The following is a 22,641-nucleotide window of genomic DNA, read 5'->3' as shown; positions in this document are numbered from 1 at the left end:
ATTGAAGCTTGTTTACGACAAGCGCATCATGTTGGATGATTTTACAACGCTGCCTTTTGGCACGCGATAGAAAAAGGGTGGGAAAAATCAATAAAGAAAGGGAAAACCTAATCTGTTTGCGTCGCTTCGTCGCTCACCATCACATCAAGCACCTCTTTCGTAATTTTTCTTGATTCTTCCAACTGCGTACGATTGGTGGACTTGATAAAATAGGAAACAATTTCTAAAGTATTGAAAACTACCAGCAGCATGGCCAGTACTGCAAAGAATACTGATGCTGCTTTTTTAGCTAACGGCTTAACCATTTCTCTTATAAAGTTGTCACGTACAGTCCAGTATATAGTAGAATGACGTCTTTATACGAAAACCCGTAGCAACGTAATAAAACGAAAAACATACAATATTGACCACATACAGTACTATCAGGTTTTGTCGCTCAGTATTCGACATTATAACAAAGTCATTGTCTATCCATTTTTCAATGTCATCTGAGATAGTCGCCGGGATTTTTCCGTACGAATCAAAAACTTCTATCGTACCGGGTTTTGTACAATAAAATGCTACCCAGTGTTCACCCGCCGCACCTGACGGTTGAGTGTTAGATATGTATGCACCTGGAAATTCTTTTACTGGCAGTGTATCACTGGCAAATACTCCGACAAAAATGTCGCGAACGTTAGGATCTTGTTTCAGCGCTGAATCTATTTGTAGGCTGTTCATGGCGCAAAGTCGAAAAGTACTTGGCGATTGTTGTTAATTTCGATAATGTTATCGAAGACCATCATAGCTACGCAAACTATACCTTCAGGTAGCGGTTTTGCAAATTTAACATTGATGTTTAAATTACCTTGCCTTATCAGCGACAGCGCTCCTCTGCCCGTGGCCGCGAGTGAAGTCAAACCCAAAATATTGAAACCACCTTTGTTAAATACGGACCTGTCAAACGGTAGTTCGCCATGACCTTCATGCAACCGCTCTAGAGTATCTAACAACCCTTCATATCCCTCAATTGACGCACCGTTTTGGAAATCTAAGTTATACCCCCGCGTAGGAAAAAGCTGTCCATCAATTTCAGCACTTAAGTTAGATATGTTGAAATGATGGAAATTGAACGGAGTTGACTTAAAATCGCCAACGAACGAGCGATTGGGTGACATTGCAAAGAACATTACCTTGGGTAACTGTCCAATAACAATATTCGCCCAGGATAGTTGCTGCTGACCTGATTGCATTGTGGTTTGTCTTAAAGCAACCCGTTCGATGTGATATTTTGCATTAGTCGTGACTAGTTGCTTTGTCATGGCTGCTAAGAAGTCTGGAGAAGGTTCATACTTTCGAACTTTCAGCTTGGGGTTTCGAATAGCAAAAGCCTTTGGAGCCGCTACATCATTATCAGTAAGAAAACAAAGATTAGCCCTGTTTCGTATCAGTTTAATGCTCAACTCTACACCAGGAATTAGTGGTCGGTCTTGCTGGAACAAATCGCAGTGTAGTTTACCAGACAACTGCAACGGACGGAAAGTCTGCAACCATGTTCTTCGCGTTTCGGCACCCTTACTATGAAATGTTGTTGCCCCATTTATCTCATTCATGTATAACGGGTCTTTGTCAAGGTCAGTGTCCAACGCAAATCCACACAGGCTCAACTGACTGTTCTGAGCCTGAACAGTGAAACCCAGAAGGGATTCAATGTACGCTCGAATGTGATACAAAGGACTGTTATCGGTTATGTTGCGACCTCCCAATGAAACCGTAACTGATTGAAATAAACTATGCAAAATATTGTTGGTGCAAGACAGTCTTTTTCTGTTGGAACAGTTCCAGCAGAATTAGTAACGTGTAAATCACATGAAAATCTAATGTCAGCTAAGCTGATAAGCTCGGTTTGACACGGTGAAATTGTAAATACAATATCGTTTGAATCGTCGGTTACGGCTTGAGACGGCCCCAAGTCATAGTCATGTGTATTCCACCTTTCCGTTAGCGTAGCTGGAAGATAAAACAAGTGACTTTCCAACAGCATGGAGGGTTCTGAGCCAGCTTCAATAAGAGCCATCGTTACAGTTTGTCTTTTATAGCGTCTATTGCGCGTTGACGTTTCGTGGTTTTGATCATTCTCTTTCGACGACGACCCTTAATACCCGACCCTGTTGTTGAGCCGTGTTGCGTAATTTCTCGCTAACACGCTCAACAGCTTTATCGATTACGGATTCCACAGCTTTGCTGGCCATTGTTTTCATGTGAGGTTGGGCCGTTGCAATTAAATTGTTTATATGCGGCGCAGCTTTGCTGAACAAACCCTTTGCAAATCCAATCACACGTCCCCAGAAACTACCACCTTTCATGGGTGCGCCACGATAATATGGCATACCGTACCCATGCTGTTTGGTAAAGATCTGGGTGTAGCGGTGCTCGTCAAATTTTAACTCCTGTAGAACCATTTTAATGCTTCTTTGGTCGAAAGTGTAATTTAATTACTGATGTACCTGGATGAAAGAGTACTTCTTTCCTAAATCATCGCGCATCGCTATTTCTATAGTTTGAAACGTATGGTAGGCTAGCGGCATATAATGCGGATTTTCAAAACGAATTACTGTCTCTCGAAATGAATTCGCTTGAGTCGATAAGGTGCGTAGTAAAGGCACCATTGAGTCGCCTACCAACCCATGTGTAATCACGTCACAATACACATGCACGAGACGATTATGCTGTCCCGGATATAACATATGAGACAGAGCATCTCTGCTGTGTACTGGTGTACTATACCTAGTGCGCGCGCGTATTCGGAGCCCGTAAAAGTTAAAGCGAGGCCCGGTGTGATGTTTAACTGAGCTGCTTGACCACTCACTATTATCTGGCCGTAGGTTTTCGAGTCCCTATCATCTACGTTTTCCCTCAGCAGTTTGTTAACCGTACGAATTAAATGATTTTCATCCTCAAAAGCATGTAGATCGACGAATCTATGAATTCTAGACGGGAAACCGTCACGCGAGACAGCAATGGCTAATCCGGTATTAAACTTTATCCGCATAGGCGGTAGAATAATTTCGAAAGACCTACTTCCCACGCACCGTCTAAATCTATAGGTCTAGCGAGAAGCGTTGTAAATTTACCAGGGCAGTTTTCAGAGTATAACCCCTCTGAAGCCGAAGACGGCAATGTCATGTAAAACTCATTTCAAATCTTCTTTGTTTTCCCAAGAGTCATAAGCAGGACCGTATCCATACCAACGTACTAAGTATTGTACTTTTCCTTTATGTTTCTCTTTCCCTTAATATCCTAGATATCCTATGATATGGCTTTTCTGCCATCGTGACTTTAGATAACTCTTCCGGATAAAACTTACCGTCTACAGGTTCTGCCAGCTAAATCTTCGACCGTGTAAAGGTAATGGCTCCGCTTCGTGTAGTGTGGGTTATTTTAAAATTTCTTCTGTGAAACGAGTCTCGTACCCTTTTTCAAATGTCTGTTTCTTTTTTGCCAAACGTACATGATCGCCAACAGAAAATGTTGGTTTTGGAGTTTTCATACCTTTTTGTTCATCAACCATCTTCTGGAGAATTTGCTCAGCTTCCTCAGGACCGACGTCTTTAGGGGCTACTCCTGTAGCCGAGTGTTTTGTAGAATTGTAAGCGGATAAAACCTTAGGAAGGATATCTATGAATCGGTATGTGTTGTTTTCGGTCATGAACACATACAACCGGTCTTCAATTGTACGATTTAGACGTTCAACCATCGCACATTTTACATCATCGTTTTTTGTTGTAAAAATGTCACATTACATTCTTCAAAAAACTTACGCATGTCTTTACTAACAAATTCCTTACCATTATCGCTTTGAACGCGTAATGGAGGATAATCACTCTTGTATATTTTCAAAAGCGCTTCACGAATATCAGCAGGCCGTTTGGATTTAACCGGCTCAGCCCATGCATAACGAGAAAAGCAGTCGATACACATAAGAATATACTTAAACCCATCGTTATAACTAGCAAATTTTGAAAATCCACAAGATCAATTTGATGTTGGTCACCCACATTAACGGAAATAATTTTTCGGCGTTTGAACTTAGACCGAAAGGTTTGTGTTGTGTATATGCGTCTTTGGTTTCTAAGTAAGCTTTAACTTGCTTTCGTGTATATCCATGTTTCCTGGCTTCTTTGTACAAGCGGTCTATGCCACCTAAACTCCTTGAGAAACAGGATTCAAATACAAATCATCTAATGTGGGCTTCATCATGTGTAGGAGAGCCAGCCGCCTTTTGTATACCACCTTTGTGTCTTTTAGCGGGAGGTCCTGACGGTTTATTACGTTTTCTCAACTGAATTTTGTTCTGACCTGAACTTTCAGCTTTATTTGATTGTTCGAATGTTAAAGCCTTAAGCGGCGGTGCGTCGGTAATGGCTGCCTGCTCTTTCACTGGCTTCTATTGCTAATCTTTGAGAACCACTAGCAATTGCAGCCCTTTGCTTAGGTTTTGGTGTGATTTTTGGAGCTTGTTAGAGGTTTTGGCCAATTACCACCGTCTTCGACCCTTCAATAGCAAGTTGCTGATCTTTGTCCTTTTGCCGGAGCCGGTTTGAAGTTTTCGGTTTAACGACCAGCGCTTTTAACCCTTCAATAGCTAGTTGGTTACTTTCCAAAGCCGGAACAGATCCATTGTCAGGTACTTGATATTCTAACACACCATCAGCAGGAAATTCTACTATCGGAACACTAGGCGGAGTAGGAGCGTATTCTATAGCGGCATTTAAAGTGTTATCGGATTTCGGAATGCGTCTAACATGGACTTTTTTTGACCAAAGGGGTTTTCGGCTTCCGATAAACATGTTTGACTACCGGTTTGCTTGGAACAACTTGTATTTGCGGCTCACCAGGCACTTGTACATATTGTACAATTGGTTGTGATGGTACCTCGACATACTTATATTCAACTAACGGAGGGCTGTTGCTTGAGTACCCTGTTCATGAAATGTCGGAACAGCCTGCACAACTTGATGGGTTACGTTTGGACCCTTGACTATATTGATCTTTAAGAACACCTGTAGAATGAGCTTGTATACTTTTATCAATCATTATGGGTGATGTATTGGTAGCAGGAGCAGCAGATTCAACTTGCACTGTTTCCAACAATGGAGTCGCGACTGGAGCGTTACCCGTATTGTTTAAACGCTGGTAATCAAAAGCAGCCTTCGCCATGAGCTGCTGTGTAATTTCATGACCAATGTCTTGGGCCTTTTTCCAAGCAGTCGGCGCGGGAACACCTTCGAGCATGCTTCTGTTTTAAAACTCGGTTTCGGGAACTAAAACGTACGTCTTCATTTTGCTAGAAAAGTGGAGACTAACGTTCCTAATACTGGAAGCAAAACGTTGAGAAATCCTCCTTTTTGTTGCAATATTTTACGTTTCTTTGAACGGTATGTACTGCGGTCAGCTAGACGCTTGATTGTTGAAGAATGTTTTCGAGCCCGAGCTAAATCAACTTTGCTAAGACCGGTGGGTTGCTTAACTAGGTTTAAGCAGGCTTCTTCGATTGCGCTTATTTGTTGTTTAGTTGCCAGCTGGAAAAGCTTCTTCTCTGACGTGGTGTCAGAAGCTTTAACTTCAATAAGTCGAAAAATATCTTCTGGTTTCATTTTTCTACATATATTCGTCTATACTCAAACACGTGCGACTGAAGACGAACATTGTCTGGAGCTTCGGGTCTAAGATTTATCAGTAAATAACCAAAGGTTCCTTTATAGCCTTTCGGTAGGCCTCCAGCATATGTGGCATACCTAACTGACGTGCAAGTGTTTTAACTTGCTGAACATCGCGAACTGATTTAAAATTACCAAGTACTGAGAATTCAGCGCCGATATCACGCATGCTCCTTCCTTGTTTGTATAAATTTTGAGATATAAAATTACAGAAACATTTTTATGATGAACGTCGCGAGTGAAAATCGAGGAACACCTGGCGTTCCAGCAATTTCTTCCATTAAATCATCTAAAACTAGCAGGACTCGGGACGTCTTTGTCAAAAAATTCTCATCTTCTACGATGGGATTAAGACCTTGGACAAGTTCAATATCTTTTCCAAAATCCTGGAAGGCATCTTGCCAAGTACCATAAGCATATACTATTCTAACAGGGGTGGATTGAAACTCTCCGTAAGATTTCGCAAGAGCTTCATTGTAAAAGTCGATTTTCCTGACATAGTTGGACCAGAAATATATATCGCGCAGGGAGTTTTAAAGCGGAAATCAAAACTCAGTTTTTCCATTTTTAATTTCTCCTGAGTTCTGTTGCTAACTATCGGCCACTTCACAATACACTCAATTACAAAAACTCTCAAATGGTGCTTTTCTTTCAAAATCTGGCTATACAGCTTATTTAAATTTATTATTTTACTGTAAGCATACGTACAGACTATATTTGCCACAAAGCGCTCCTTAATAGTCACGTCGATGCAGTTTACCCTTAACATTCTCAAATACTGTTCTAATAGCCCATTTGATTCCTCTATGGACTTACCACCTATTACAATTACCTTACCATTCTGGAAGATCTGGCAGAATGTATGTGACTGGTCTACAAGTCTGATGTTAACTGCGTTGAAATTTTTAACGGTAGCATGTTCCCGAAACTTCTAAAACATGCTGCAGATCAACTTTCTCGTTGAACTGCACCGCCAGAATAATGTTGTGGATATCCATGACTGAACGCATTACTTGCAACAGTGTCAGCAAGAAGGCTTTATATACTTCACTGCTGAGACTGTCGCAAGTAGTGGCGTTTTTCAGCCTTTTTTCATAACAAAAAGGGACTAATAGGAAAAACAAGAATAACAACAGCAACAATTTTATAGTGTTACAAAACGTGAAAAGAGCGGTTAAACAATAAGAGATTGCGCTTTAAAGCTATCATCCAAGATGCGAGCCACATCGATGAATCCCCATGTACGGTAGCTGGAACAGAGCGCCCGGGCTGAAAACCTGATCGTGCGCCCGTACTTTTCGTGCACCTTTAAAGTCAATTCCAGGCAAGCAGGGCCATCAAATTTCATTTTCTCCTGTTTGCCTTCCGATGCTGCGTTGTCCAGTGAATCTTTCAAATGTCCACTCTTCAGGATCTTTAGCAATTCAGTGATTTCATTGTATCCGAATCGGATTCCTTTATTCCATGCTTTACGCAAGCCCTCAGCATCCGCATTTGCTTCGAACACAAGAAATGCCCGTACTTCTTTAGCATTCCAGAACAGGCTTACCACACTATTGACTTTGTACACAGTGTAGCCATCATGATCACCAACAACATCTAAAATGCGTGCGAAATCCATTTTTCTTGAGATATGACAAAAAACTTGCTCTCAACTTTTTTTCAGACTGATTTGGAAAAGGCCAGTCGCGCCGCTTTTATACTCTCCAGCTGTGTCTGAGAAAACCAACCGCTTACCCCATTGGTCGTAAATTCGACAAGACTCCGCCTTTTCACACTCACGTCATTCCAAAACTAAAAATACTTTATTACATCGATGATTGGCTGAAAAATCGACAATAGCTACGCCCTTATATACTGTAGGCTCATACCGATTGGCTAAACCGCAAGTGACGTAGGTCGGAAACCCGAAATTTTTTAAAAATGAGAGCGGTGATTGGTTGTAAATAAAGCAACTTTTTCTATAGAATATTTAAACTCTAGTTGCACTGGAAAATCTATCATTCGCAAGGAAAATGGAGAAGGACCAATTTCGTGGTTGCTTAGTTGGGGGTTTGCTGGGGGAATGCCTGTGCGTTCCCTTGAAGGCGTATCATGGTATTGTTCACAAGGTTGCGCAGTTGTTCGTTGATACACGAGACTACCGCTCTTATCGTGAAGACTGTCTTAACAAACGCGCTGGGTAATGCATTGCTGAATGATGGGGTTATGATGCAGTGTCTGCCGCTCGAGCGTGCGTTGAAGCTTATTACAGCGCACATCCCGTCATACGTTCCGCTTTCGGGAAGCTTAAGGATATAATACATCACTGGAAGTGGAGCAATTACAACACCTTTGACACATTACCGAAAACATTGTACCGAAAACGTTCCTCAAGGATACGGCCCAGCTGCGTGGATTTCAGCGTACCCACTATACTTTAGACATCAGACAGAGCTGATGATCCGCAACGTTCGTAGCGTTGCCGAACTCACACATCCCGCAATGGAAGCTTACGGAGCATGTGAACTTCAAGCCTACGCTATTGCTGTAGCATTACAATACCCTACTTTACTCCAGACCAGTTTCTGGACATGCTAATCACGCTGTGTGACTCCGGCATTAACCTTCAGCTGTATCAACCAAAACTAGTACATTTAAAAACGCTGCTGTCTGAAGAAACGAGTGTTGTGGTGAAAGCCCTTGGTAATGATTCCGCGGGACTGGAAGCTGTACCTATGGCTATTTACTGCGTACTAAAAGGAACCAGTCTAGCGCCTGAAAATGCTTTTGAAGCGACCATGGCGCTTACAATACGGGTTGGTGGATGCACTGACGGAATTGCAACCTTGGCGGGTGCTATTGCCGGAGCTTGGCACGGTCTCAAAAGTATACCGCAGGCATGGCTCCAACTGTGTGATGGATACAAGAACAGCATTGCTCGCCGACAAACTTGCCGAACACGCCAGCAACACCCTAACCAATCGCGAAATATATGATTTCGGCAATTACGACACTTTAGAGTCACGATTGGAATCGTTCAAAGGATGGCCACATCTAAAACCCTCACCCATGGAACTAGCTGGAGATGGATTTTTCATTTTGGCACACAAGATTGTGTTCAGTGTTATTACTGCAACTGTAAACTTAGAGATTTTGAGCCTCTCTCTGATCCCCGTTGGGATCATTTATGTAAGAAGCACAACTGTCCTGCCTCCAATGGTCCTGATAATTTATATTTTCACTTGTAAATACCATAAAATAAAATGTCATGAATAAATAAAAGAGGGTGGGGAAAAATAAACCAAAGAAAAGGGACAATCGGCTCCAGTCCGGTGCAAACCGGCTGAAAACCGAACCGATCACGAGCCGAACCGCGGACCAGTCGAAAACCGGACCGATTCGGAGCTGACGCTAAACTAGCGCTATATCTTCTCGCATTGCACATATTCACCAGCCATCCGGGTTGGCGCAGGAAGTTGCATCCCAGCACGCACTCGTATCCCTCGTTGCTGACATTGTCAAAACACAAAAAAGCCACCGGCAGCTGGTTTGCTACTGCAACATCGAGTACGATCTTACCGTTGTACGGATCGTACTCCCATCACTATTCCACCGGCATCATCAGTGGATCCGGCATGACATCCAGCACCGCTCCAAAACTCGATTCTGGCAGGGGTTGGCACCAGTGTCCACCAAGGCACGTGCTGGCCTGTCCATTCAAGGCTCATCCACGCACATGTGCGTTCCGAGCCACAGCGTGACGACCTTCACCCATCGCCAGACGTACGCATCATCGTGTAAAGAGGGCGCTTTCGAGAATCTTTTCCCACAATCCGAAGGAGTCCTTGCCAATCTCGCTAACGTATGGTAACCGTCACCGTCGGCGGACGCAACGTCTTACCGCAATGAAATTGGACATCCACATCAGATCAATTCATCTGCATCCTCCGCTTTGACTAGCAGTAAATTATTGTCCCGCACACCGACACTGACTGTACTAACCGTTGGTATGCCGGCCTCCGTTTGCGTGCTTGAATGCCGTGCATCTCCGTTAACTGTAGCAGTGCTGTCCAGCTGATCCGCCGGTGCGCGGTTCTGAACTGAGTCGGCATAAATGCTGATGGTATCGCTAGAATCATCCGATGACTGACCTTCGTCCTCCATTTCGGCCTGGTACACGCGCAGCTCATGCGCCGCAGTAGTGTCCAAAGGTCGGCTTCGGAATGGCGTGCATTCAATACAGCCAGGACACGTACCTGCTGACAACGCAACCAGGTATCCAGTCTATCATACGGTACACATACCGCGTTTATACGCCACTGGCCGGCATCCGCCCGGACGCCTTAGCGGCCAGCGTGGCTGCCGCTTCCAGTCTGGTCACGTCCGTGCCTATACGGTCAATGCACTTCCGCGCATCATCCGGGTCCGCCACCTCGGCGCAGCTCCTTGGCATCCTTTGCCCGCTTCGGACAATCCCGAAGCAAGTGATCCGTTGATCCGCAGTTCCAGCAGGACTTACTTATCTTGCGTGGTGTGGTCAATGCGCGTTTCCGGGTGCATTGCCGGTTTTGATACGTCGCTGTGGTTGGAATCAGCAGCAATTTAGCAAGTATGAAATTCTGGCTTACCGCCACTTCGACGGAAATGGTTGTTAGCACGCTGATCCGCCGCCTGCTGTCGCTGGTTGGCTTGCTCCTCTCTCGCCGCAAGACTGCGCCGCCTTCTGCAGGTCCGCGAAGAATCCCTGAGGCGTCTTGGCTGCGGAGTGACGAAGCATCTTGTCGATCTCCCGGGTAAGGAAAGTCCGTTCCGCAGCTTCAGCAGGACATCCAAATCGTCCATTTTGGTGTCGTATTCGTAACATAGGTCAACCATGTCGTTATAATAGTCTTCAACGGATTCGTTCTTTTGCCGTTGACTGATCTTCAGCTTCGTCTGCAACTTCCAATCTTCCGTAGAGGAGAGCGTGCCAGGAGGGCGTCTTGAAGGCCTTCCAGTCGTGTAGGGCTTCATCCCGTCCTCCGACGTTGTTGTACCACTGACCCGCGTGGCCAGTCAAGTACACAGGACTTGCGTCAGTTGCTTCACATCGTCCCACTCCAACGCCTGCGCAACCGTCCGGGAACCTACGAACCCACTGCGCAACGTTCTCACCGGCTTTCCCGGTGAACACCAGCGGTCACGTCCGTCATACGGCCTAGCGATCCCCATCACGTCCTTGGCTCTGTTCACGAAATGCCGGAGCCTGCCGTCCACCACAATGCGTCCGGCTTCGACATCGTAGTCTCCTAGTCGGCAAGTCGTCCACAACCGGTTTTATCTTCGTCGTCAGAAATAAGTTGCCCAGGGAGTCAATCTCCCCTTTACTGACATAAGACTACCACCACGAAACGAACGTACTAAAGGTAACGGTATCAAAAAGGTTTTCGGCACCAAATGTTACGCTTACACTATCCGTAAGGCGTAATGAATATGCCGAAAACCTATTTTCTGACGACGAAGATAAACCGGTTGTGGACGACTTGCCGACTAGGGAGACTACGATGTCGAAGCCGGACGTATCAGGTGGACGGCAGGCTCCGGCATTTTCTGTGAATGCCCGAGAGCTGGCGGACGTGATGGGATCGCTAGCCGTGGCGACGGACGTGCGACTGCCGGTGTTCACCGGGAAAGCCGGTGAGAACGTTGCGCAGTGGGTTCGTAGGTTCCGGACGGTTGCGCAGGCGTTGGAGTGGGACGATGTGAAGCAACTGACGCAAGTCCCTGTGTACTTGACTGGCCACGCGGGTCAGTGGTACAACAACGTGTCGGAGGACGGGATGAAGCCCTACACGACGTGGAAGGCCTTCAAGGACGCCCTCCTGGCACGCTTCCTCACGGAAGATTGGAAGTTGCAGTTGAAGCTGAAGATCAGTCAACGTAAGTTACAAAAGAACGAATCCGTTGAAGACTATTATAACGACATGGTTGACCTATGTTACGAATACGACACCAAAATGGACGATTTGGATGTCCTGCTGAAGCTGCGGAACGGACTTTACCCGGAGATCGACAAGATGCTCGTCACCTCCGCAGCCAAGACGCCTCAGGGATTCTTCGCGGACCTGCAGAAGGCGGCGCAGTCCTTGCGGCGAGAGGAGCAAGCCAACCAGCGACAGCAGGCGGCGGATCAGCGTGCCAACAACCATTTCCGTCGAAGTGGCGGTAAGCCAGAATTTCATACTAAGTTAACCGCTGCTGATTCCAACCACAGCGACGCATCAAAACCGGCACGCACCGGAAACGCATTGACCACACCACGTAAAGATAAGTCCTGCTGGAACTGCGGATCAACGGATCACTTGCTTCGGGATTGTCCGAAGCGGGCAAAGGATGCCAAGGGAGCTGCGCCGAGGGCGGGACTCCGGATGATGCGCGGAAGCGCATTGGACCGTAGGCACGGACGACCAGACACTGGAAGCGGCAGCCACGCTGGCCGCTATGTCCGGGGCGGATGCCGGCTGTGCGGCGTATGGGCAACGGTGCGGGTATGTGTACCGTATGATAGACGGATACCCGGTTGCGTTGTCAGCAGGTACGTGTCCTGGCTGTATTGAATGCACGCCATTCCAAAGTATTTGGATACCGCGCATGAGCTGCGCGTGTACCAGGCCGAAATGGAGGACGAAGGTCAGTCATCGGATGATTCTAGCGATACCATCAGCATTTATGCCGACTCAGTCTGTGAACCGCGCAATCGGCGTGGATCAGCTGACAGCACTGCTACAGTTAACGGAGATGCAGCACGCAAACGGAGGCCGGCATACCAACGGTCAGTACAGTGTCGGTGTGCTAATAATTTACTGCTAGTCAAAGCGGAGGATGCAGATGAATTGATCGATGTGGATGTCCAATTTTGCGGTAAGACGTTGCGTCCGCTTCGGGACGGTGATTTGTTACCATACAAGTATGAGATTGGCAAGGACTCCTTCGGATTGTGGGAAAAGATTTCGCTTTGATGCGTGCACGATACGGCGCGATTGCGTCGTCACGTTGTGCTCGGAACGCACATGTGCGTAGATGTGACCTTGAATGGACAGGCTGCACGCCTTCGGTGGACACTGGTGCCAACTCTCCGTTGTGAATCGCGTTCTTGGAGCGAAGCTGGATGTCATGCCGGATCCACTGATGATGCCGGTGGAACTGGTGATGGAGTACGATCCGTACAACGGTAAGATCGTACTCGATGCTGCGGTAGCAAACCAGAAGCTGCCGGTGGCTTTTTGTGTTTTGACAATGTCAGCAACGAGGATACGAGCGTCTGCAACTTCCTGCGCCTGCCCGGATGGCTGGATGGCTGTGCAATGCGGCGCTCTTGTACGTGGGACAGGATGGTACCACGGTCACGCATGGGGGATGTGGTGACACGGTGGTGACGGATACCTGCGGCCACGCCCGGGAGACGGTCATGATGCCGGCGGCGGCCCTGTGCGCCCGGATGACCGCGGATCAGGGACCCATGCTGACGACGCCACGAGTGAATCAGCTTATGAAGTATGGCGATCCGGATGTACCGGAGGATGAGCTGGCGATGTGGGAGTACGATTGGCCACGCCGTCCCGTTTCGGATTTTGACATTAGGGATGATGATACTACCGACGGGGTGAGTCGGATAACTAAGTTGATTGAGAAGTACGGTGACCTTTTTCATACCGAGGGTCGTAAAATGGGTCAGGCTAAGGTAGAGCCGTTCCGTATTGACCTGATGCCGGGTACGAAGCCGAAGTTTCGGAATCAGTACCGGTATGCACCGCCGGAAGTCGCGGAGATTAACCGGCAAATTAGCGCTATGATTGACAAGGGGGTGATTAGACCGTCCCGCAGCGACTGTTCTAGTCCCATTGTTTTAGCGCGAAAGGATCATGGGCGCAGCTGGCGCTTGTGCAATGACGTCAGGGGTGTTAACAGTATAACGATTTCTGATAAGTACCCTCTGCCGCGTGTGGACGATTGTTTGCAGGCGTTGTCTGGCAAACGGTATATCTCCACGTTGGACTTGGTTTCCGGCTACTGGCAGATGCCATTAGCGGAGGAGTCGAAGCCGTTGACAGCCTTCCAGTCGCCAATGGGGTTCTACGAGTACGAGGTACTGTGCTTTGGGCTCAAGAACGCTCCATCGTACTTCCAGCGTACCATGACAACAATCGTGGGGGACCTCATCGTGCGTGGCGTCGTTGCGGTCTACTTGGATGATGTGATCATCGCGACGTTTACGTTGGAGGAGCATGAAGAAGTATTGGAGGCGCTGTTTTCTCGATGTCGGGAGATCGAGTTAATGTTCAAACCGGAGAAGTGTCACTTTCTAAAAGCGACAGTCAACGTACTGGGATTCACGGTAACGCGGGAAGGCGTGGTGGCCGACCCTGAAAAGGTACGTGCCATTACAGATTTTCCGGTTCCCGCAAATCGTACGCCGTACGTGCGTTTCTCGGTCTAACCGGGTATTACCGGCGCTTCATCAAAGACTATGCGGCGCTGGCCTGTCCGCTGTACGAGCTGACGAAGAAGGACGTGCCGTTCGTCTGGGAACAGCTGCAGGAGGGGGCATTCGAGGCGTTGAAGAACCGTCTCGTCTCGTCGCCGGTGCTTGGACACTTTGACGTATCGCGACCGGTGGAGATCCACCCGGACGCCAGTGGATACGCCATCGGAGTGGTCATTCTGCAGCAGGATTGCGACGGTGTCTTGCGTGTGCTGGCTTATGGGAGCCGCCGCTTGAACGCCGCGGAGCGGAACTGCAGCACCACGGAGCGGGAGTGTTTGGGTATCGTCTGGACCGCAGATAAGTTTCGCTACTATCTGTTAGGTCGTGTTGTGACGGTCATCACTGACCACCATAGTTTGTGTTGGTTGGTGAACATTCAGTCTCCCAGTGGTCGCTTGGTCCGTTGGGCACTTCGACTCCAGGAGTTCGACCTGGTGATTCGACACAAGAGCGGAGCGAAGCATGCCGATGGAGCCTGTCTGTCTCGGTACCCACCGGCTAGGGAAACCGGTGTGCTGGCGGTGATGGCGGTACGTGAGGAGACGGGCCCCACCACGCAAGCAATGTTGGATGCACAGTCCACTGACCCTTGGATTCAGGAGGTGATGGAGCAGATGGACTCGGTCAAGAGCGTTCAGAAGGTGTACGCCGTGAAGGACGGGTTGCTCTATCGCGAGTGGAAGAGTCAAGGTGACAAACATTTACTGTTAGCCGTTCCGAAAGCCTTACGTTTTGAGGTGCTGGCGTTTTGCCATGATGACCCGATGGGAGGGCATCTCGGTTTTGCCCGGACCTGGGACCGAGTGCGGAAGCGCTTCTTCTGGCCTCAAGCGATCAACTTTACGGAGCAGTATGTGGCGTCTTGTGCACCATGCCAGGCGCGGAACCGGTTGACGACGAAGGCGGCCGGACCGATCCAGTCGTTCTGTCCGGAGCGGCCGTTCGAGATGTTAGCCATGGATTTCCTGGGGCCGTTGCCCAGATCCAAGCGTGGAAACCAATATATATTGGTAGTGACTGACCTTTTCACTAAATATGTATTGGCAGGCGCATTTCCGGTGCAGAGTGCGATGACGGTGGCGAAATTCTTGGTTTTTGAAGTGTTTCTGCAGCATTCGTTTCCCTTGAGGATCTTGAGCGATCAGGGGACACCGTTTGTAAATCAGCTGACCAGTGACCTTTACAAGGTACTGGAAGTGAAGCGCGTTACGACGAGCGGATATATGCCACAAACCAACGGCTCGTGCGAAAGGTACAATCAGACGCTAGCGCATATGATGTCGAAGTTCATAGACGCTGAGCAGCGCACCTGGGACGAGGTGCTGCCGTTTGTGGTGTTCGCGACAAACACCAGCAAGCATGACACCACGAAAGAGTCGCCATTCAAGTTACTGTACGGGCGGGAGCCGACGCTGCCGGTCGACATCGCGTTCCCGACAGTAGCGGATGCGTTCGTGTATGATGTCGGAGAGAGGATGGAGGCGCTTCACGCGAAGGCGAATGCGCGCATTGAGGGGAAGCAGAACTACCTCTACGCTCACGACGATCACCCGGAAGTGACGTACAAAGACGGGGATTACGTTTTGGTGTTCAACCCTGCCGGAAAGCGCGGTAAGGCGACCAAGTTACTGAGTCGTTTTTATGGGCCCTACCGAGTGCTTAGGCAAACGTCACCCGTGAATTACGAAGTGGAAACTTGCGGGATCCGGAAGCGAAGGAACGTTTTCGTTACCCACGTGTCAAAGATGAAGTTGTTCAAGGATCGCAACGAGATGTTCGTTGACTCCGAGGATGAGGACGGCGAAGGATGGATTCCTGTCGCGCGTCCCAAGCAACTGGTGGACCACAACGAGGTCACGGACACGGTAGCGGCAGAGGAGCCGTCTACCACCCTGATGGGCGCCCCTGATATTGCGGCCCCTGTGGTGCCAGTGGTACAGGCCCCTGTGGTGACTGAGGTAGTGACCACGGCGGAGGCGGAGATGTGCGCGCCGGTGACTCGGGAAAACTCGGAAACGGAACAGCGGCGTTCGGGTCGTGAGCGCAGGGCACCGGACCGGTATGACCCATGCTCTTACAAGCACTTTTACGGCTTGCTGCTGTTGGTGTTGTTGTTTATGCCCTTAGTCGCAGCACTGGAGGTGGCTGTCTGCGACTGCTCTTCACCACGACATGTCGGTGTCGTCAGTTTTGAGCGCTACGAGCAATGCCGGAGCAACATGTCGTCCGTCAAGTTCACCCCGGTCAAGTATGACATCTATACAGAAGATAAAGCCCGGACCGTGTTCAAAGGCTTCAGCTGTCGGGCCTGGGAGGAGACCTTGCACATCGAGGAAGGATTTCTGGGCTGGAGGGACACGACGAAGTCCTCCAAGGAGAAGCCGTTAGCAGCGGGAGATTGTTGGGTCATGGCTAACACGTTCAAATGCGGTGTGAATTCAATGGTGAAGCGTGGTAGTGTTTGGTCTTTTACAGCCGAGCCGAAGGGCGAAGGGGCCTGGTACTCTACGAAGACGTACACTACATACAACTGTGAGCTCGAGGAGTTGACCTTGGAGCAGGAGTGCAAAACGTGCCCAATTATGAGTATCGTCGGTGAGGTAGCGACGGATCGCACCGTAGGCTACGCGATTCTGGCACACCGGACCGTGGTATGGAACGACATTTCGCAAACGCAGAGACCGTGCGAGACGGCTCGGCTGACCAGGCGAGTCGGTCAATTGTATAACGATACAAACGGTGTGATGAGAATCCGCGATACTGCGCGGCAAATGGATTTTGTTCTAGGCGCATTGGCGCGCTTGTACGGACAGACCGGAACAAAGGCATTCCGTGTTGTCGGTGAAACGAGTATGCTGCTGGTGGTACTGACGCGTGCGGAGAAGATCCTGTTCCAGGATTTCAACTACACCGCCGGAGGCAGTGCCTCGGGAGGGGGAGGAAAAGATTCTGCATTTAGAGGCAAAAGGAACTTGCTGGGATTCGCGGGTGGGACACATCCCGGATTTCCGTCGGGATCGTCGCGCACCATAATGCCGTTGCCCGTGACAGTGGCTACTACAACTGTCGGAAGAAAGACGCCGGAGGCGGAAGGCGCAACCACTGAACTCCCGATGACGCTACAACAGTATCTACCTGAGCATCTACAATGGATTATGGACTCGGTGGTGGAGCAGGAGAACCACATTGCAGAAGCTGTTAACGCCGTCGACTGTCGGTTAAGTAGACTTAAAATCGAAAATCTTCATTCACTGTCGAAAGTGAGCGGGATTTTGGCTGCGCGTGCTATGCACTTTACAGAGTGTCAGAGCTTGGAGAGCTTCGGGAGCATGGGAATTTTGCGGCAGTGCCGACCGTTCAACCTAACGTTCGAAGCGCAGAACACCGTCTACTGCGGCGTACAACCTCGTTCAGGAAACTTCACGATTTCTCGCGACGGATTCATGGCGATTAAGTGGCAAGAGTGCTACTGGCAATCGCATACGGTGAACTTCCGGGGGATTCCTCACGTCTGGAGAGACGGAGATTGGCGACCAGTGCAGCCGGTGCAGTATGCTGACCGACAGCTGTTACTCGCGCCTTTCCAGGAGACTGTTGACCTTTCTGGGGCTTTGCTGGAAGCAGCCGCCGAGAAGGAGCATGCGATGACGTTCCAATTGCTGGGCCAGTTGGCCGGTGCGATGGAACATAACGGGGTGGAGAACGTGGAATCGTTCGTCCAGAACGTACAGCAGTCAGCAAGTGTACCTGACCTAATGTCTAAGATACGTTGGTTCAAAACGATGTTCGGGTCGATCACTACGGTCGTAGTGCTAGTGCTGATTGTGCTGGTCATATTTCAGTGTCGTGGACCGATAGCTGGATGCGGAAAGCGGATTTCAAATCGCTTGGCGGAACGGAGACATCGACGTTCGACTGTGGTAGCTGAACCGGTAACTTACGTCAGCGCTCCTGAGGATCCCGGCTATGAAGCGATTAACCCACCGGACAAGGAGGAGGGACGGATTCTTTCCGCTGCACCGTACGAATAACCGTACTTAACGTCTTGAGGGACCTGCGACGTCTGGGAAGGGGGCAATGTTACATAACCGGATTACTCATGTGTGCGTTTATCCTATGGTCATAGTCCATGTTTTTGCCTTTCTCATGCCCTTGTGAGCCAGATGTACTGACAATGAGTGATTGTCTGATATTAGGTCGTTTCCCTGGATGTCCTGTTATTTCCGGCTTAGGCCGTTATATAAGCTCATGTTTACTTGTTATTTGTTAGTTCTTAGCTGAGTATTATTAAAGTGGCTAAAACCCGATATTCATTACGCCTTACGGATAGTGTAAGCGTAACAACTGATTGTGATGGCATCGAAGTCCACGTAAAAGTAATCGCCGCTAATATCCTGCGCGTATCCCAGCCACCATTGGCCGGCGTCGCGCTGCACCAACACCGTGTTTCCGTAATTGATCTGCCGTGCATTAGGCAAGTGCAGTTCACGAAAGTAGCGTGGAGTGGCGTTCATGGCGACGAGAAAGCGTATGACAAGCGCTAACGGCCGTCAGTAATTCCTTCCAACACAAATGACCATGCTTCGAATAAGTTTCGTCATTTTTGAGCTATGAAACACCGTTTCGGCTACTGAAGAGCCCGCAAACCAAACGGTGACGTCTTGGCGTCTTGGCGCTCGTAAGATGTCTCGAAAAGTCTGTCTGTCTGGTTCTTTTGGCCGCATGCTGCACGAACATATCATGCATGTATTAATCTACATGAGCAGCGGATTAGGGTGGCTGTTCCATACAACCAAGTTTGACCAAGCAGACAGCGTGGCAGCCTGTGGCTGTCAGCTATCTCTCGTTCTGAAAGTCTTAATGCTTCTTCGTCTTAATGCTTGAAAGTCTTCTTTGTTTTATGTTATGTGATGATTAAAACGCTGGCTGAGAACTAAATGAATAAAAGGTATAGACAGAGTTGCTGCCCATGATCATACAAAGCGCCGACATACCTTAAGGCTTAATAAGCGCTGAGGGAATATTTAGTTTGTACTGATTATAGGATTTCTACGCACATTCCGAAGTATGGTAGTTTATTGTTCGTCTTGTTCCCGTCGCGGATTCGTGTGCAAATCGGACTGGTTGCCATTGGATGTGCTCGTTCTCTATAATGCAGTGATAAGCCTGATTGCCACTCTGCTTTAACAAACTGTTGCCCTTTGCATAGATTGTTTTGCCGGTAACCTTATAATTCGACTGCAGAATTCTGTTTTGGGGGCCAACAGGTGTCGAATCTTTGACTATTCTGGGGGGTTACATGCAGAAGTCAGCTGCATTTCAGTGCCGTTATTAATTTTTCTTAGAATACCGTAAGTTCAGTAGAAACAGCCGTTCCGTTGGGTGACGCAGTTAGGTACGCTAAATCTGCAGCTCCATTCGGATCTCCTTAAGTCCGCCAGAGAAACATGTGTCCGACATGGCGCTACTTTCGCGAGCTGCGTTCCGGTGCGCGGGAGGTGAATTACGGGAACACGGTGCTGGTGCAGCGCGACACGGGCCAATGGTGGTTGGGATACGTTCAGGATATTGACGGTGCTTACTTCTTCGTTGACTTCGATGCCAGCACCGTCGACGCAGAATGGATTCATTTCAACCATCTCTGGCCGCATCGTCTCCTTGATATATTTTCTCTGGGATCCATTTTGCCTGGCACTTCCATGCACGTAGCGCTGCAGGATACAGCCGGCGGACCGTTCGTTTTCCGGCCCGCTGCGTTCATTAAGGAACGATACTGCATGTTTTGCGTTGTTAGCTTGCATGAGCCAAACCATATTACTCCGCTTGAACACCGCCTCGTGCCCGCGTTGCACCTCGCCGCAGTACTGCCGTCACCAAGCGGTGAGGAAGGGTATCTAGAGAAATTTCACGGAATATTGTACAAAAAGCATGTCATCACTTTCGACAAGGCGTATATGCTGCGTGACGTGAATTTTATGCACAAGTTTCTGATTCGCAGTTGCAAGATACTGTTCGGGCCCGGAGACCGGTGCAGTACCAGCTGTCCTCTATTTAAGAATGCTACAACATCCAAATTTTATTTCCGTTGTAATGGACAGTATCATACGGGGCTTCATGGCTGTGAGTTCGACGTCGGCTGTCGTGTGTTTGTGCGAGCGGGAATCGACGGGGTCACATTCATCTGCGCCGAAGTGCACGGTGACGCCGCAGGGCGGAGTCTGTTTTGGGATGAAGTGTCTTTGAGGGTAGCTTGCCAAAGTTACCTCGCCGAGCAACTCTCAAGGGAATCCGCACATCCCGGCAGTATCGTTGTCAGCAACCTGGCAACGGTCCCTGGTCAACAAGGCAGGAGTAACGACGCATTTTTGCCGGGAAACCGACATAGACGGCGGCCTGCATATGTATTTCAATGTTTTGTCATTGCCCCTGACGAACTGTAGGGTCAGAATCCCTGCTGCCGTGCAACAGCGCCCAGCTCGTTCTAGATGAGTTCTTTGTCCTGGCTTATATAATGTTATCTTGGCTCACCAACATTTCGTCGACTAACACTACGTCGAACGACACTTTCCCGAACGCACTTCGTCGACCGTCGAGGGCGACGACCAGAAAACCTAAGAAACCTAAGAAAACTATCAAACCTAAAAACCTAAGAATAAACCTAAGAAAACCTAAAAACCTAAGAGATGATTTAGTAAAACGTTAGTTCGACGTCGTGACGGGTCGACATTGTGTCTGTTCGACGAAGTGACGGTCGACGAATTTTCGTCGACGAAATGGCGGGTCACCGTTATTTCTAAAATACAGATATAATTATTATAAAAATATAGATGTTCCCGGCTCGACTTGCAAGTGTTGTCAGGGCTAACTGGCTATTTTGCAGAAAAGGAAGTAAGGGCCATCTTCGGCCTCCCGATTGTGATCCTTGCCAGCATCTTCTTCGCAATGGATATCATTACGCAGTTACGCATTAGCCAGTAAGTCAGCGCTGCAGACTACGGCAGCAAATATGGAGATATGTTCTTGCTCAAAATCAAGCGTAGACATCATCGAAATGTCAAAACGGACCCAAGTTTTGGTTTGTCAATAGACTTTCTATGTTTTGTGGACAGTTGTACTTGCTCAGATGTTCAGTAGAATTGTGTGGTCAAGGGCTTTCAAGGGACGAAATATGAACATTCGCAGGGTTTGCGCATTATGGAGACTGATTAAGTGCAACTACATGCCGCAGCGTCACAATACCATCACTTTTGTCGTGCCTTCCTGGTTCGCAGCGGAGGACTGGGATGGCTCGATATGTTCTAATTTGGACGCAGTCACCAGTTATAAACTTGCAGTAATGCTGAAACGAAGCGTTTCCCATGCAACACGAGCGCTGGCGGTAGTTTTTGAAGAAAAATCATCGGACGACAGAAGGAGATGTGACCCAGAAGGGATGTGTTTAGAGAGGAAATGGGCGGCGATTTACGATGTACTGAAACAGATGGGCATTCGTTTGCCGCTGATCATCGCCAAGAATTGCTACGAGAGCGCCTCGATGTTGACCGGTTCCCTCTTGAACCTGGCGCCGAGTAAGCGGAGTGGACAGTTTGTGTGCCACAAGCTTCCGGACTGGATGCCCCTGTGCGAACAGTTTGTACTGATTAACTATACCGCAGCCGTTGGGGGTCGTAGCAAAAACTGCTTGCTCATGTCGTGCCAGGAAGGCCGATGGACACGGCCGGATGACGAATGTAAGTTGTTCATGCGATCGCCAGATGTCGATGAAGTTGGCCTGGATGTGGTTATTACGTTCGTGGAGTTCCGCTTCACAGAGGCAGCCGAGGAACTATGTCAACGCTTTATATCTGCGGTCAACGACGGTTGCCCAGCTGTTACACAGCGAGTGCTGGAGAAGGTCGCCGCGGTGCATTCGCGGTGGGTACGGACGTTGGCCTATCCCGGAGAATGGGCGTGGATTCGCAGCTTCTTGCGGGAGTGAGTATGACTCAACGTAGTACCGGTGTTGGTGTGGTGTGAAGTTCAAATGCATGTGCTTTGTGCTTATCAGGCTTAACGGCGTCCGCACAGTCGGTGGTCCGCAGCGCTGGGATGATGTTGATTTGCGACACCTGAATTTGAGAGGGCTGAGCAAGATCACCTTCGCCGTGCTGGATGTATACTTACAGACGAGCACACGCGTGCGCAAATAGCCGGTTAACTCTAACAATAGTAAGATGCTTATGCAAAGCCAATATTTCCTCGCAGTGCCGATTAAACTATAGCAATAAAGACACTCTCACAGCATCGTTTAACATCACATCCCCCCATTTTTTACTCTTACAAGAATACAAACCTTCTTCCAGTACTCGTATTTTGAAAAGCTTTTAATGTGCAGACTGAAACGTACGAAACCAAAGTTAATCAACCTCAGGCGTAGTTCAAATACCGAAAACCTTA

At 48.6% G+C, this 22,641-nt stretch overlaps 2 protein-coding genes across 2 annotated transcripts; both read left to right on the top strand.

Moving 5' to 3' along the window:
- Nucleotides 1-11,224: 11,224 nt before the first annotated feature.
- On the top strand, nt 11,225-12,277 carry LOC129601618 (uncharacterized). Its single transcript, XM_055500480.1, has one exon. It carries the CDS (start codon nt 11,225-11,227, stop codon nt 12,275-12,277), a length of 1,053 nt encoding a protein of 350 aa, XP_055356455.1.
- Nucleotides 12,278-18,284, top strand: LOC129601617 (uncharacterized). The gene is made up of 5 exons (XM_055500479.1): nt 12,278-12,492; nt 12,761-12,899; nt 12,964-13,991; nt 14,108-17,938; nt 18,048-18,284. Exons 1-5 carry the CDS (start codon nt 12,278-12,280, stop codon nt 18,061-18,063), a joined length of 5,229 nt encoding a protein of 1,742 aa, XP_055356454.1. The 3' UTR covers nt 18,064-18,284.
- Nucleotides 18,285-22,641: the final 4,357 nt, after the last annotated feature.

This window comes from Paramacrobiotus metropolitanus, unplaced genomic scaffold (assembly GCF_019649055.1).
Source record: "Paramacrobiotus metropolitanus isolate TYO unplaced genomic scaffold, Prichtersi_v1.0 Parri_scaffold0000256, whole genome shotgun sequence".
NCBI lineage: Eukaryota > Metazoa > Tardigrada > Eutardigrada > Parachela > Macrobiotidae > Paramacrobiotus > Paramacrobiotus metropolitanus.
The sequence above is the reverse complement of the archived record's forward strand: the minus strand, read 5'-3'. Positions and strand labels throughout refer to the sequence as shown.

Coding starts and splice junctions, on each gene's coding strand:
- LOC129601618 (XM_055500480.1), top strand. CDS start 11,225: ATGTCGAAGCCGGACGTATCAGGTGGACGGCAGGCTCCGGCATTTTCT.
- LOC129601617 (XM_055500479.1), top strand. CDS start 12,278: ATGCACGCCATTCCAAAGTATTTGGATACCGCGCATGAGCTGCGCGTG. Junction 12,493..12,760: donor CGGAGGCCGGCATACCAACG/GTCAGTACAGTG, acceptor TTGAATGGACAG/GCTGCACGCCTTCGGTGGAC. Junction 13,992..14,107: donor TCTCGATGTCGGGAGATCGA/GTTAATGTTCAA, acceptor GTGCCATTACAG/ATTTTCCGGTTCCCGCAAAT.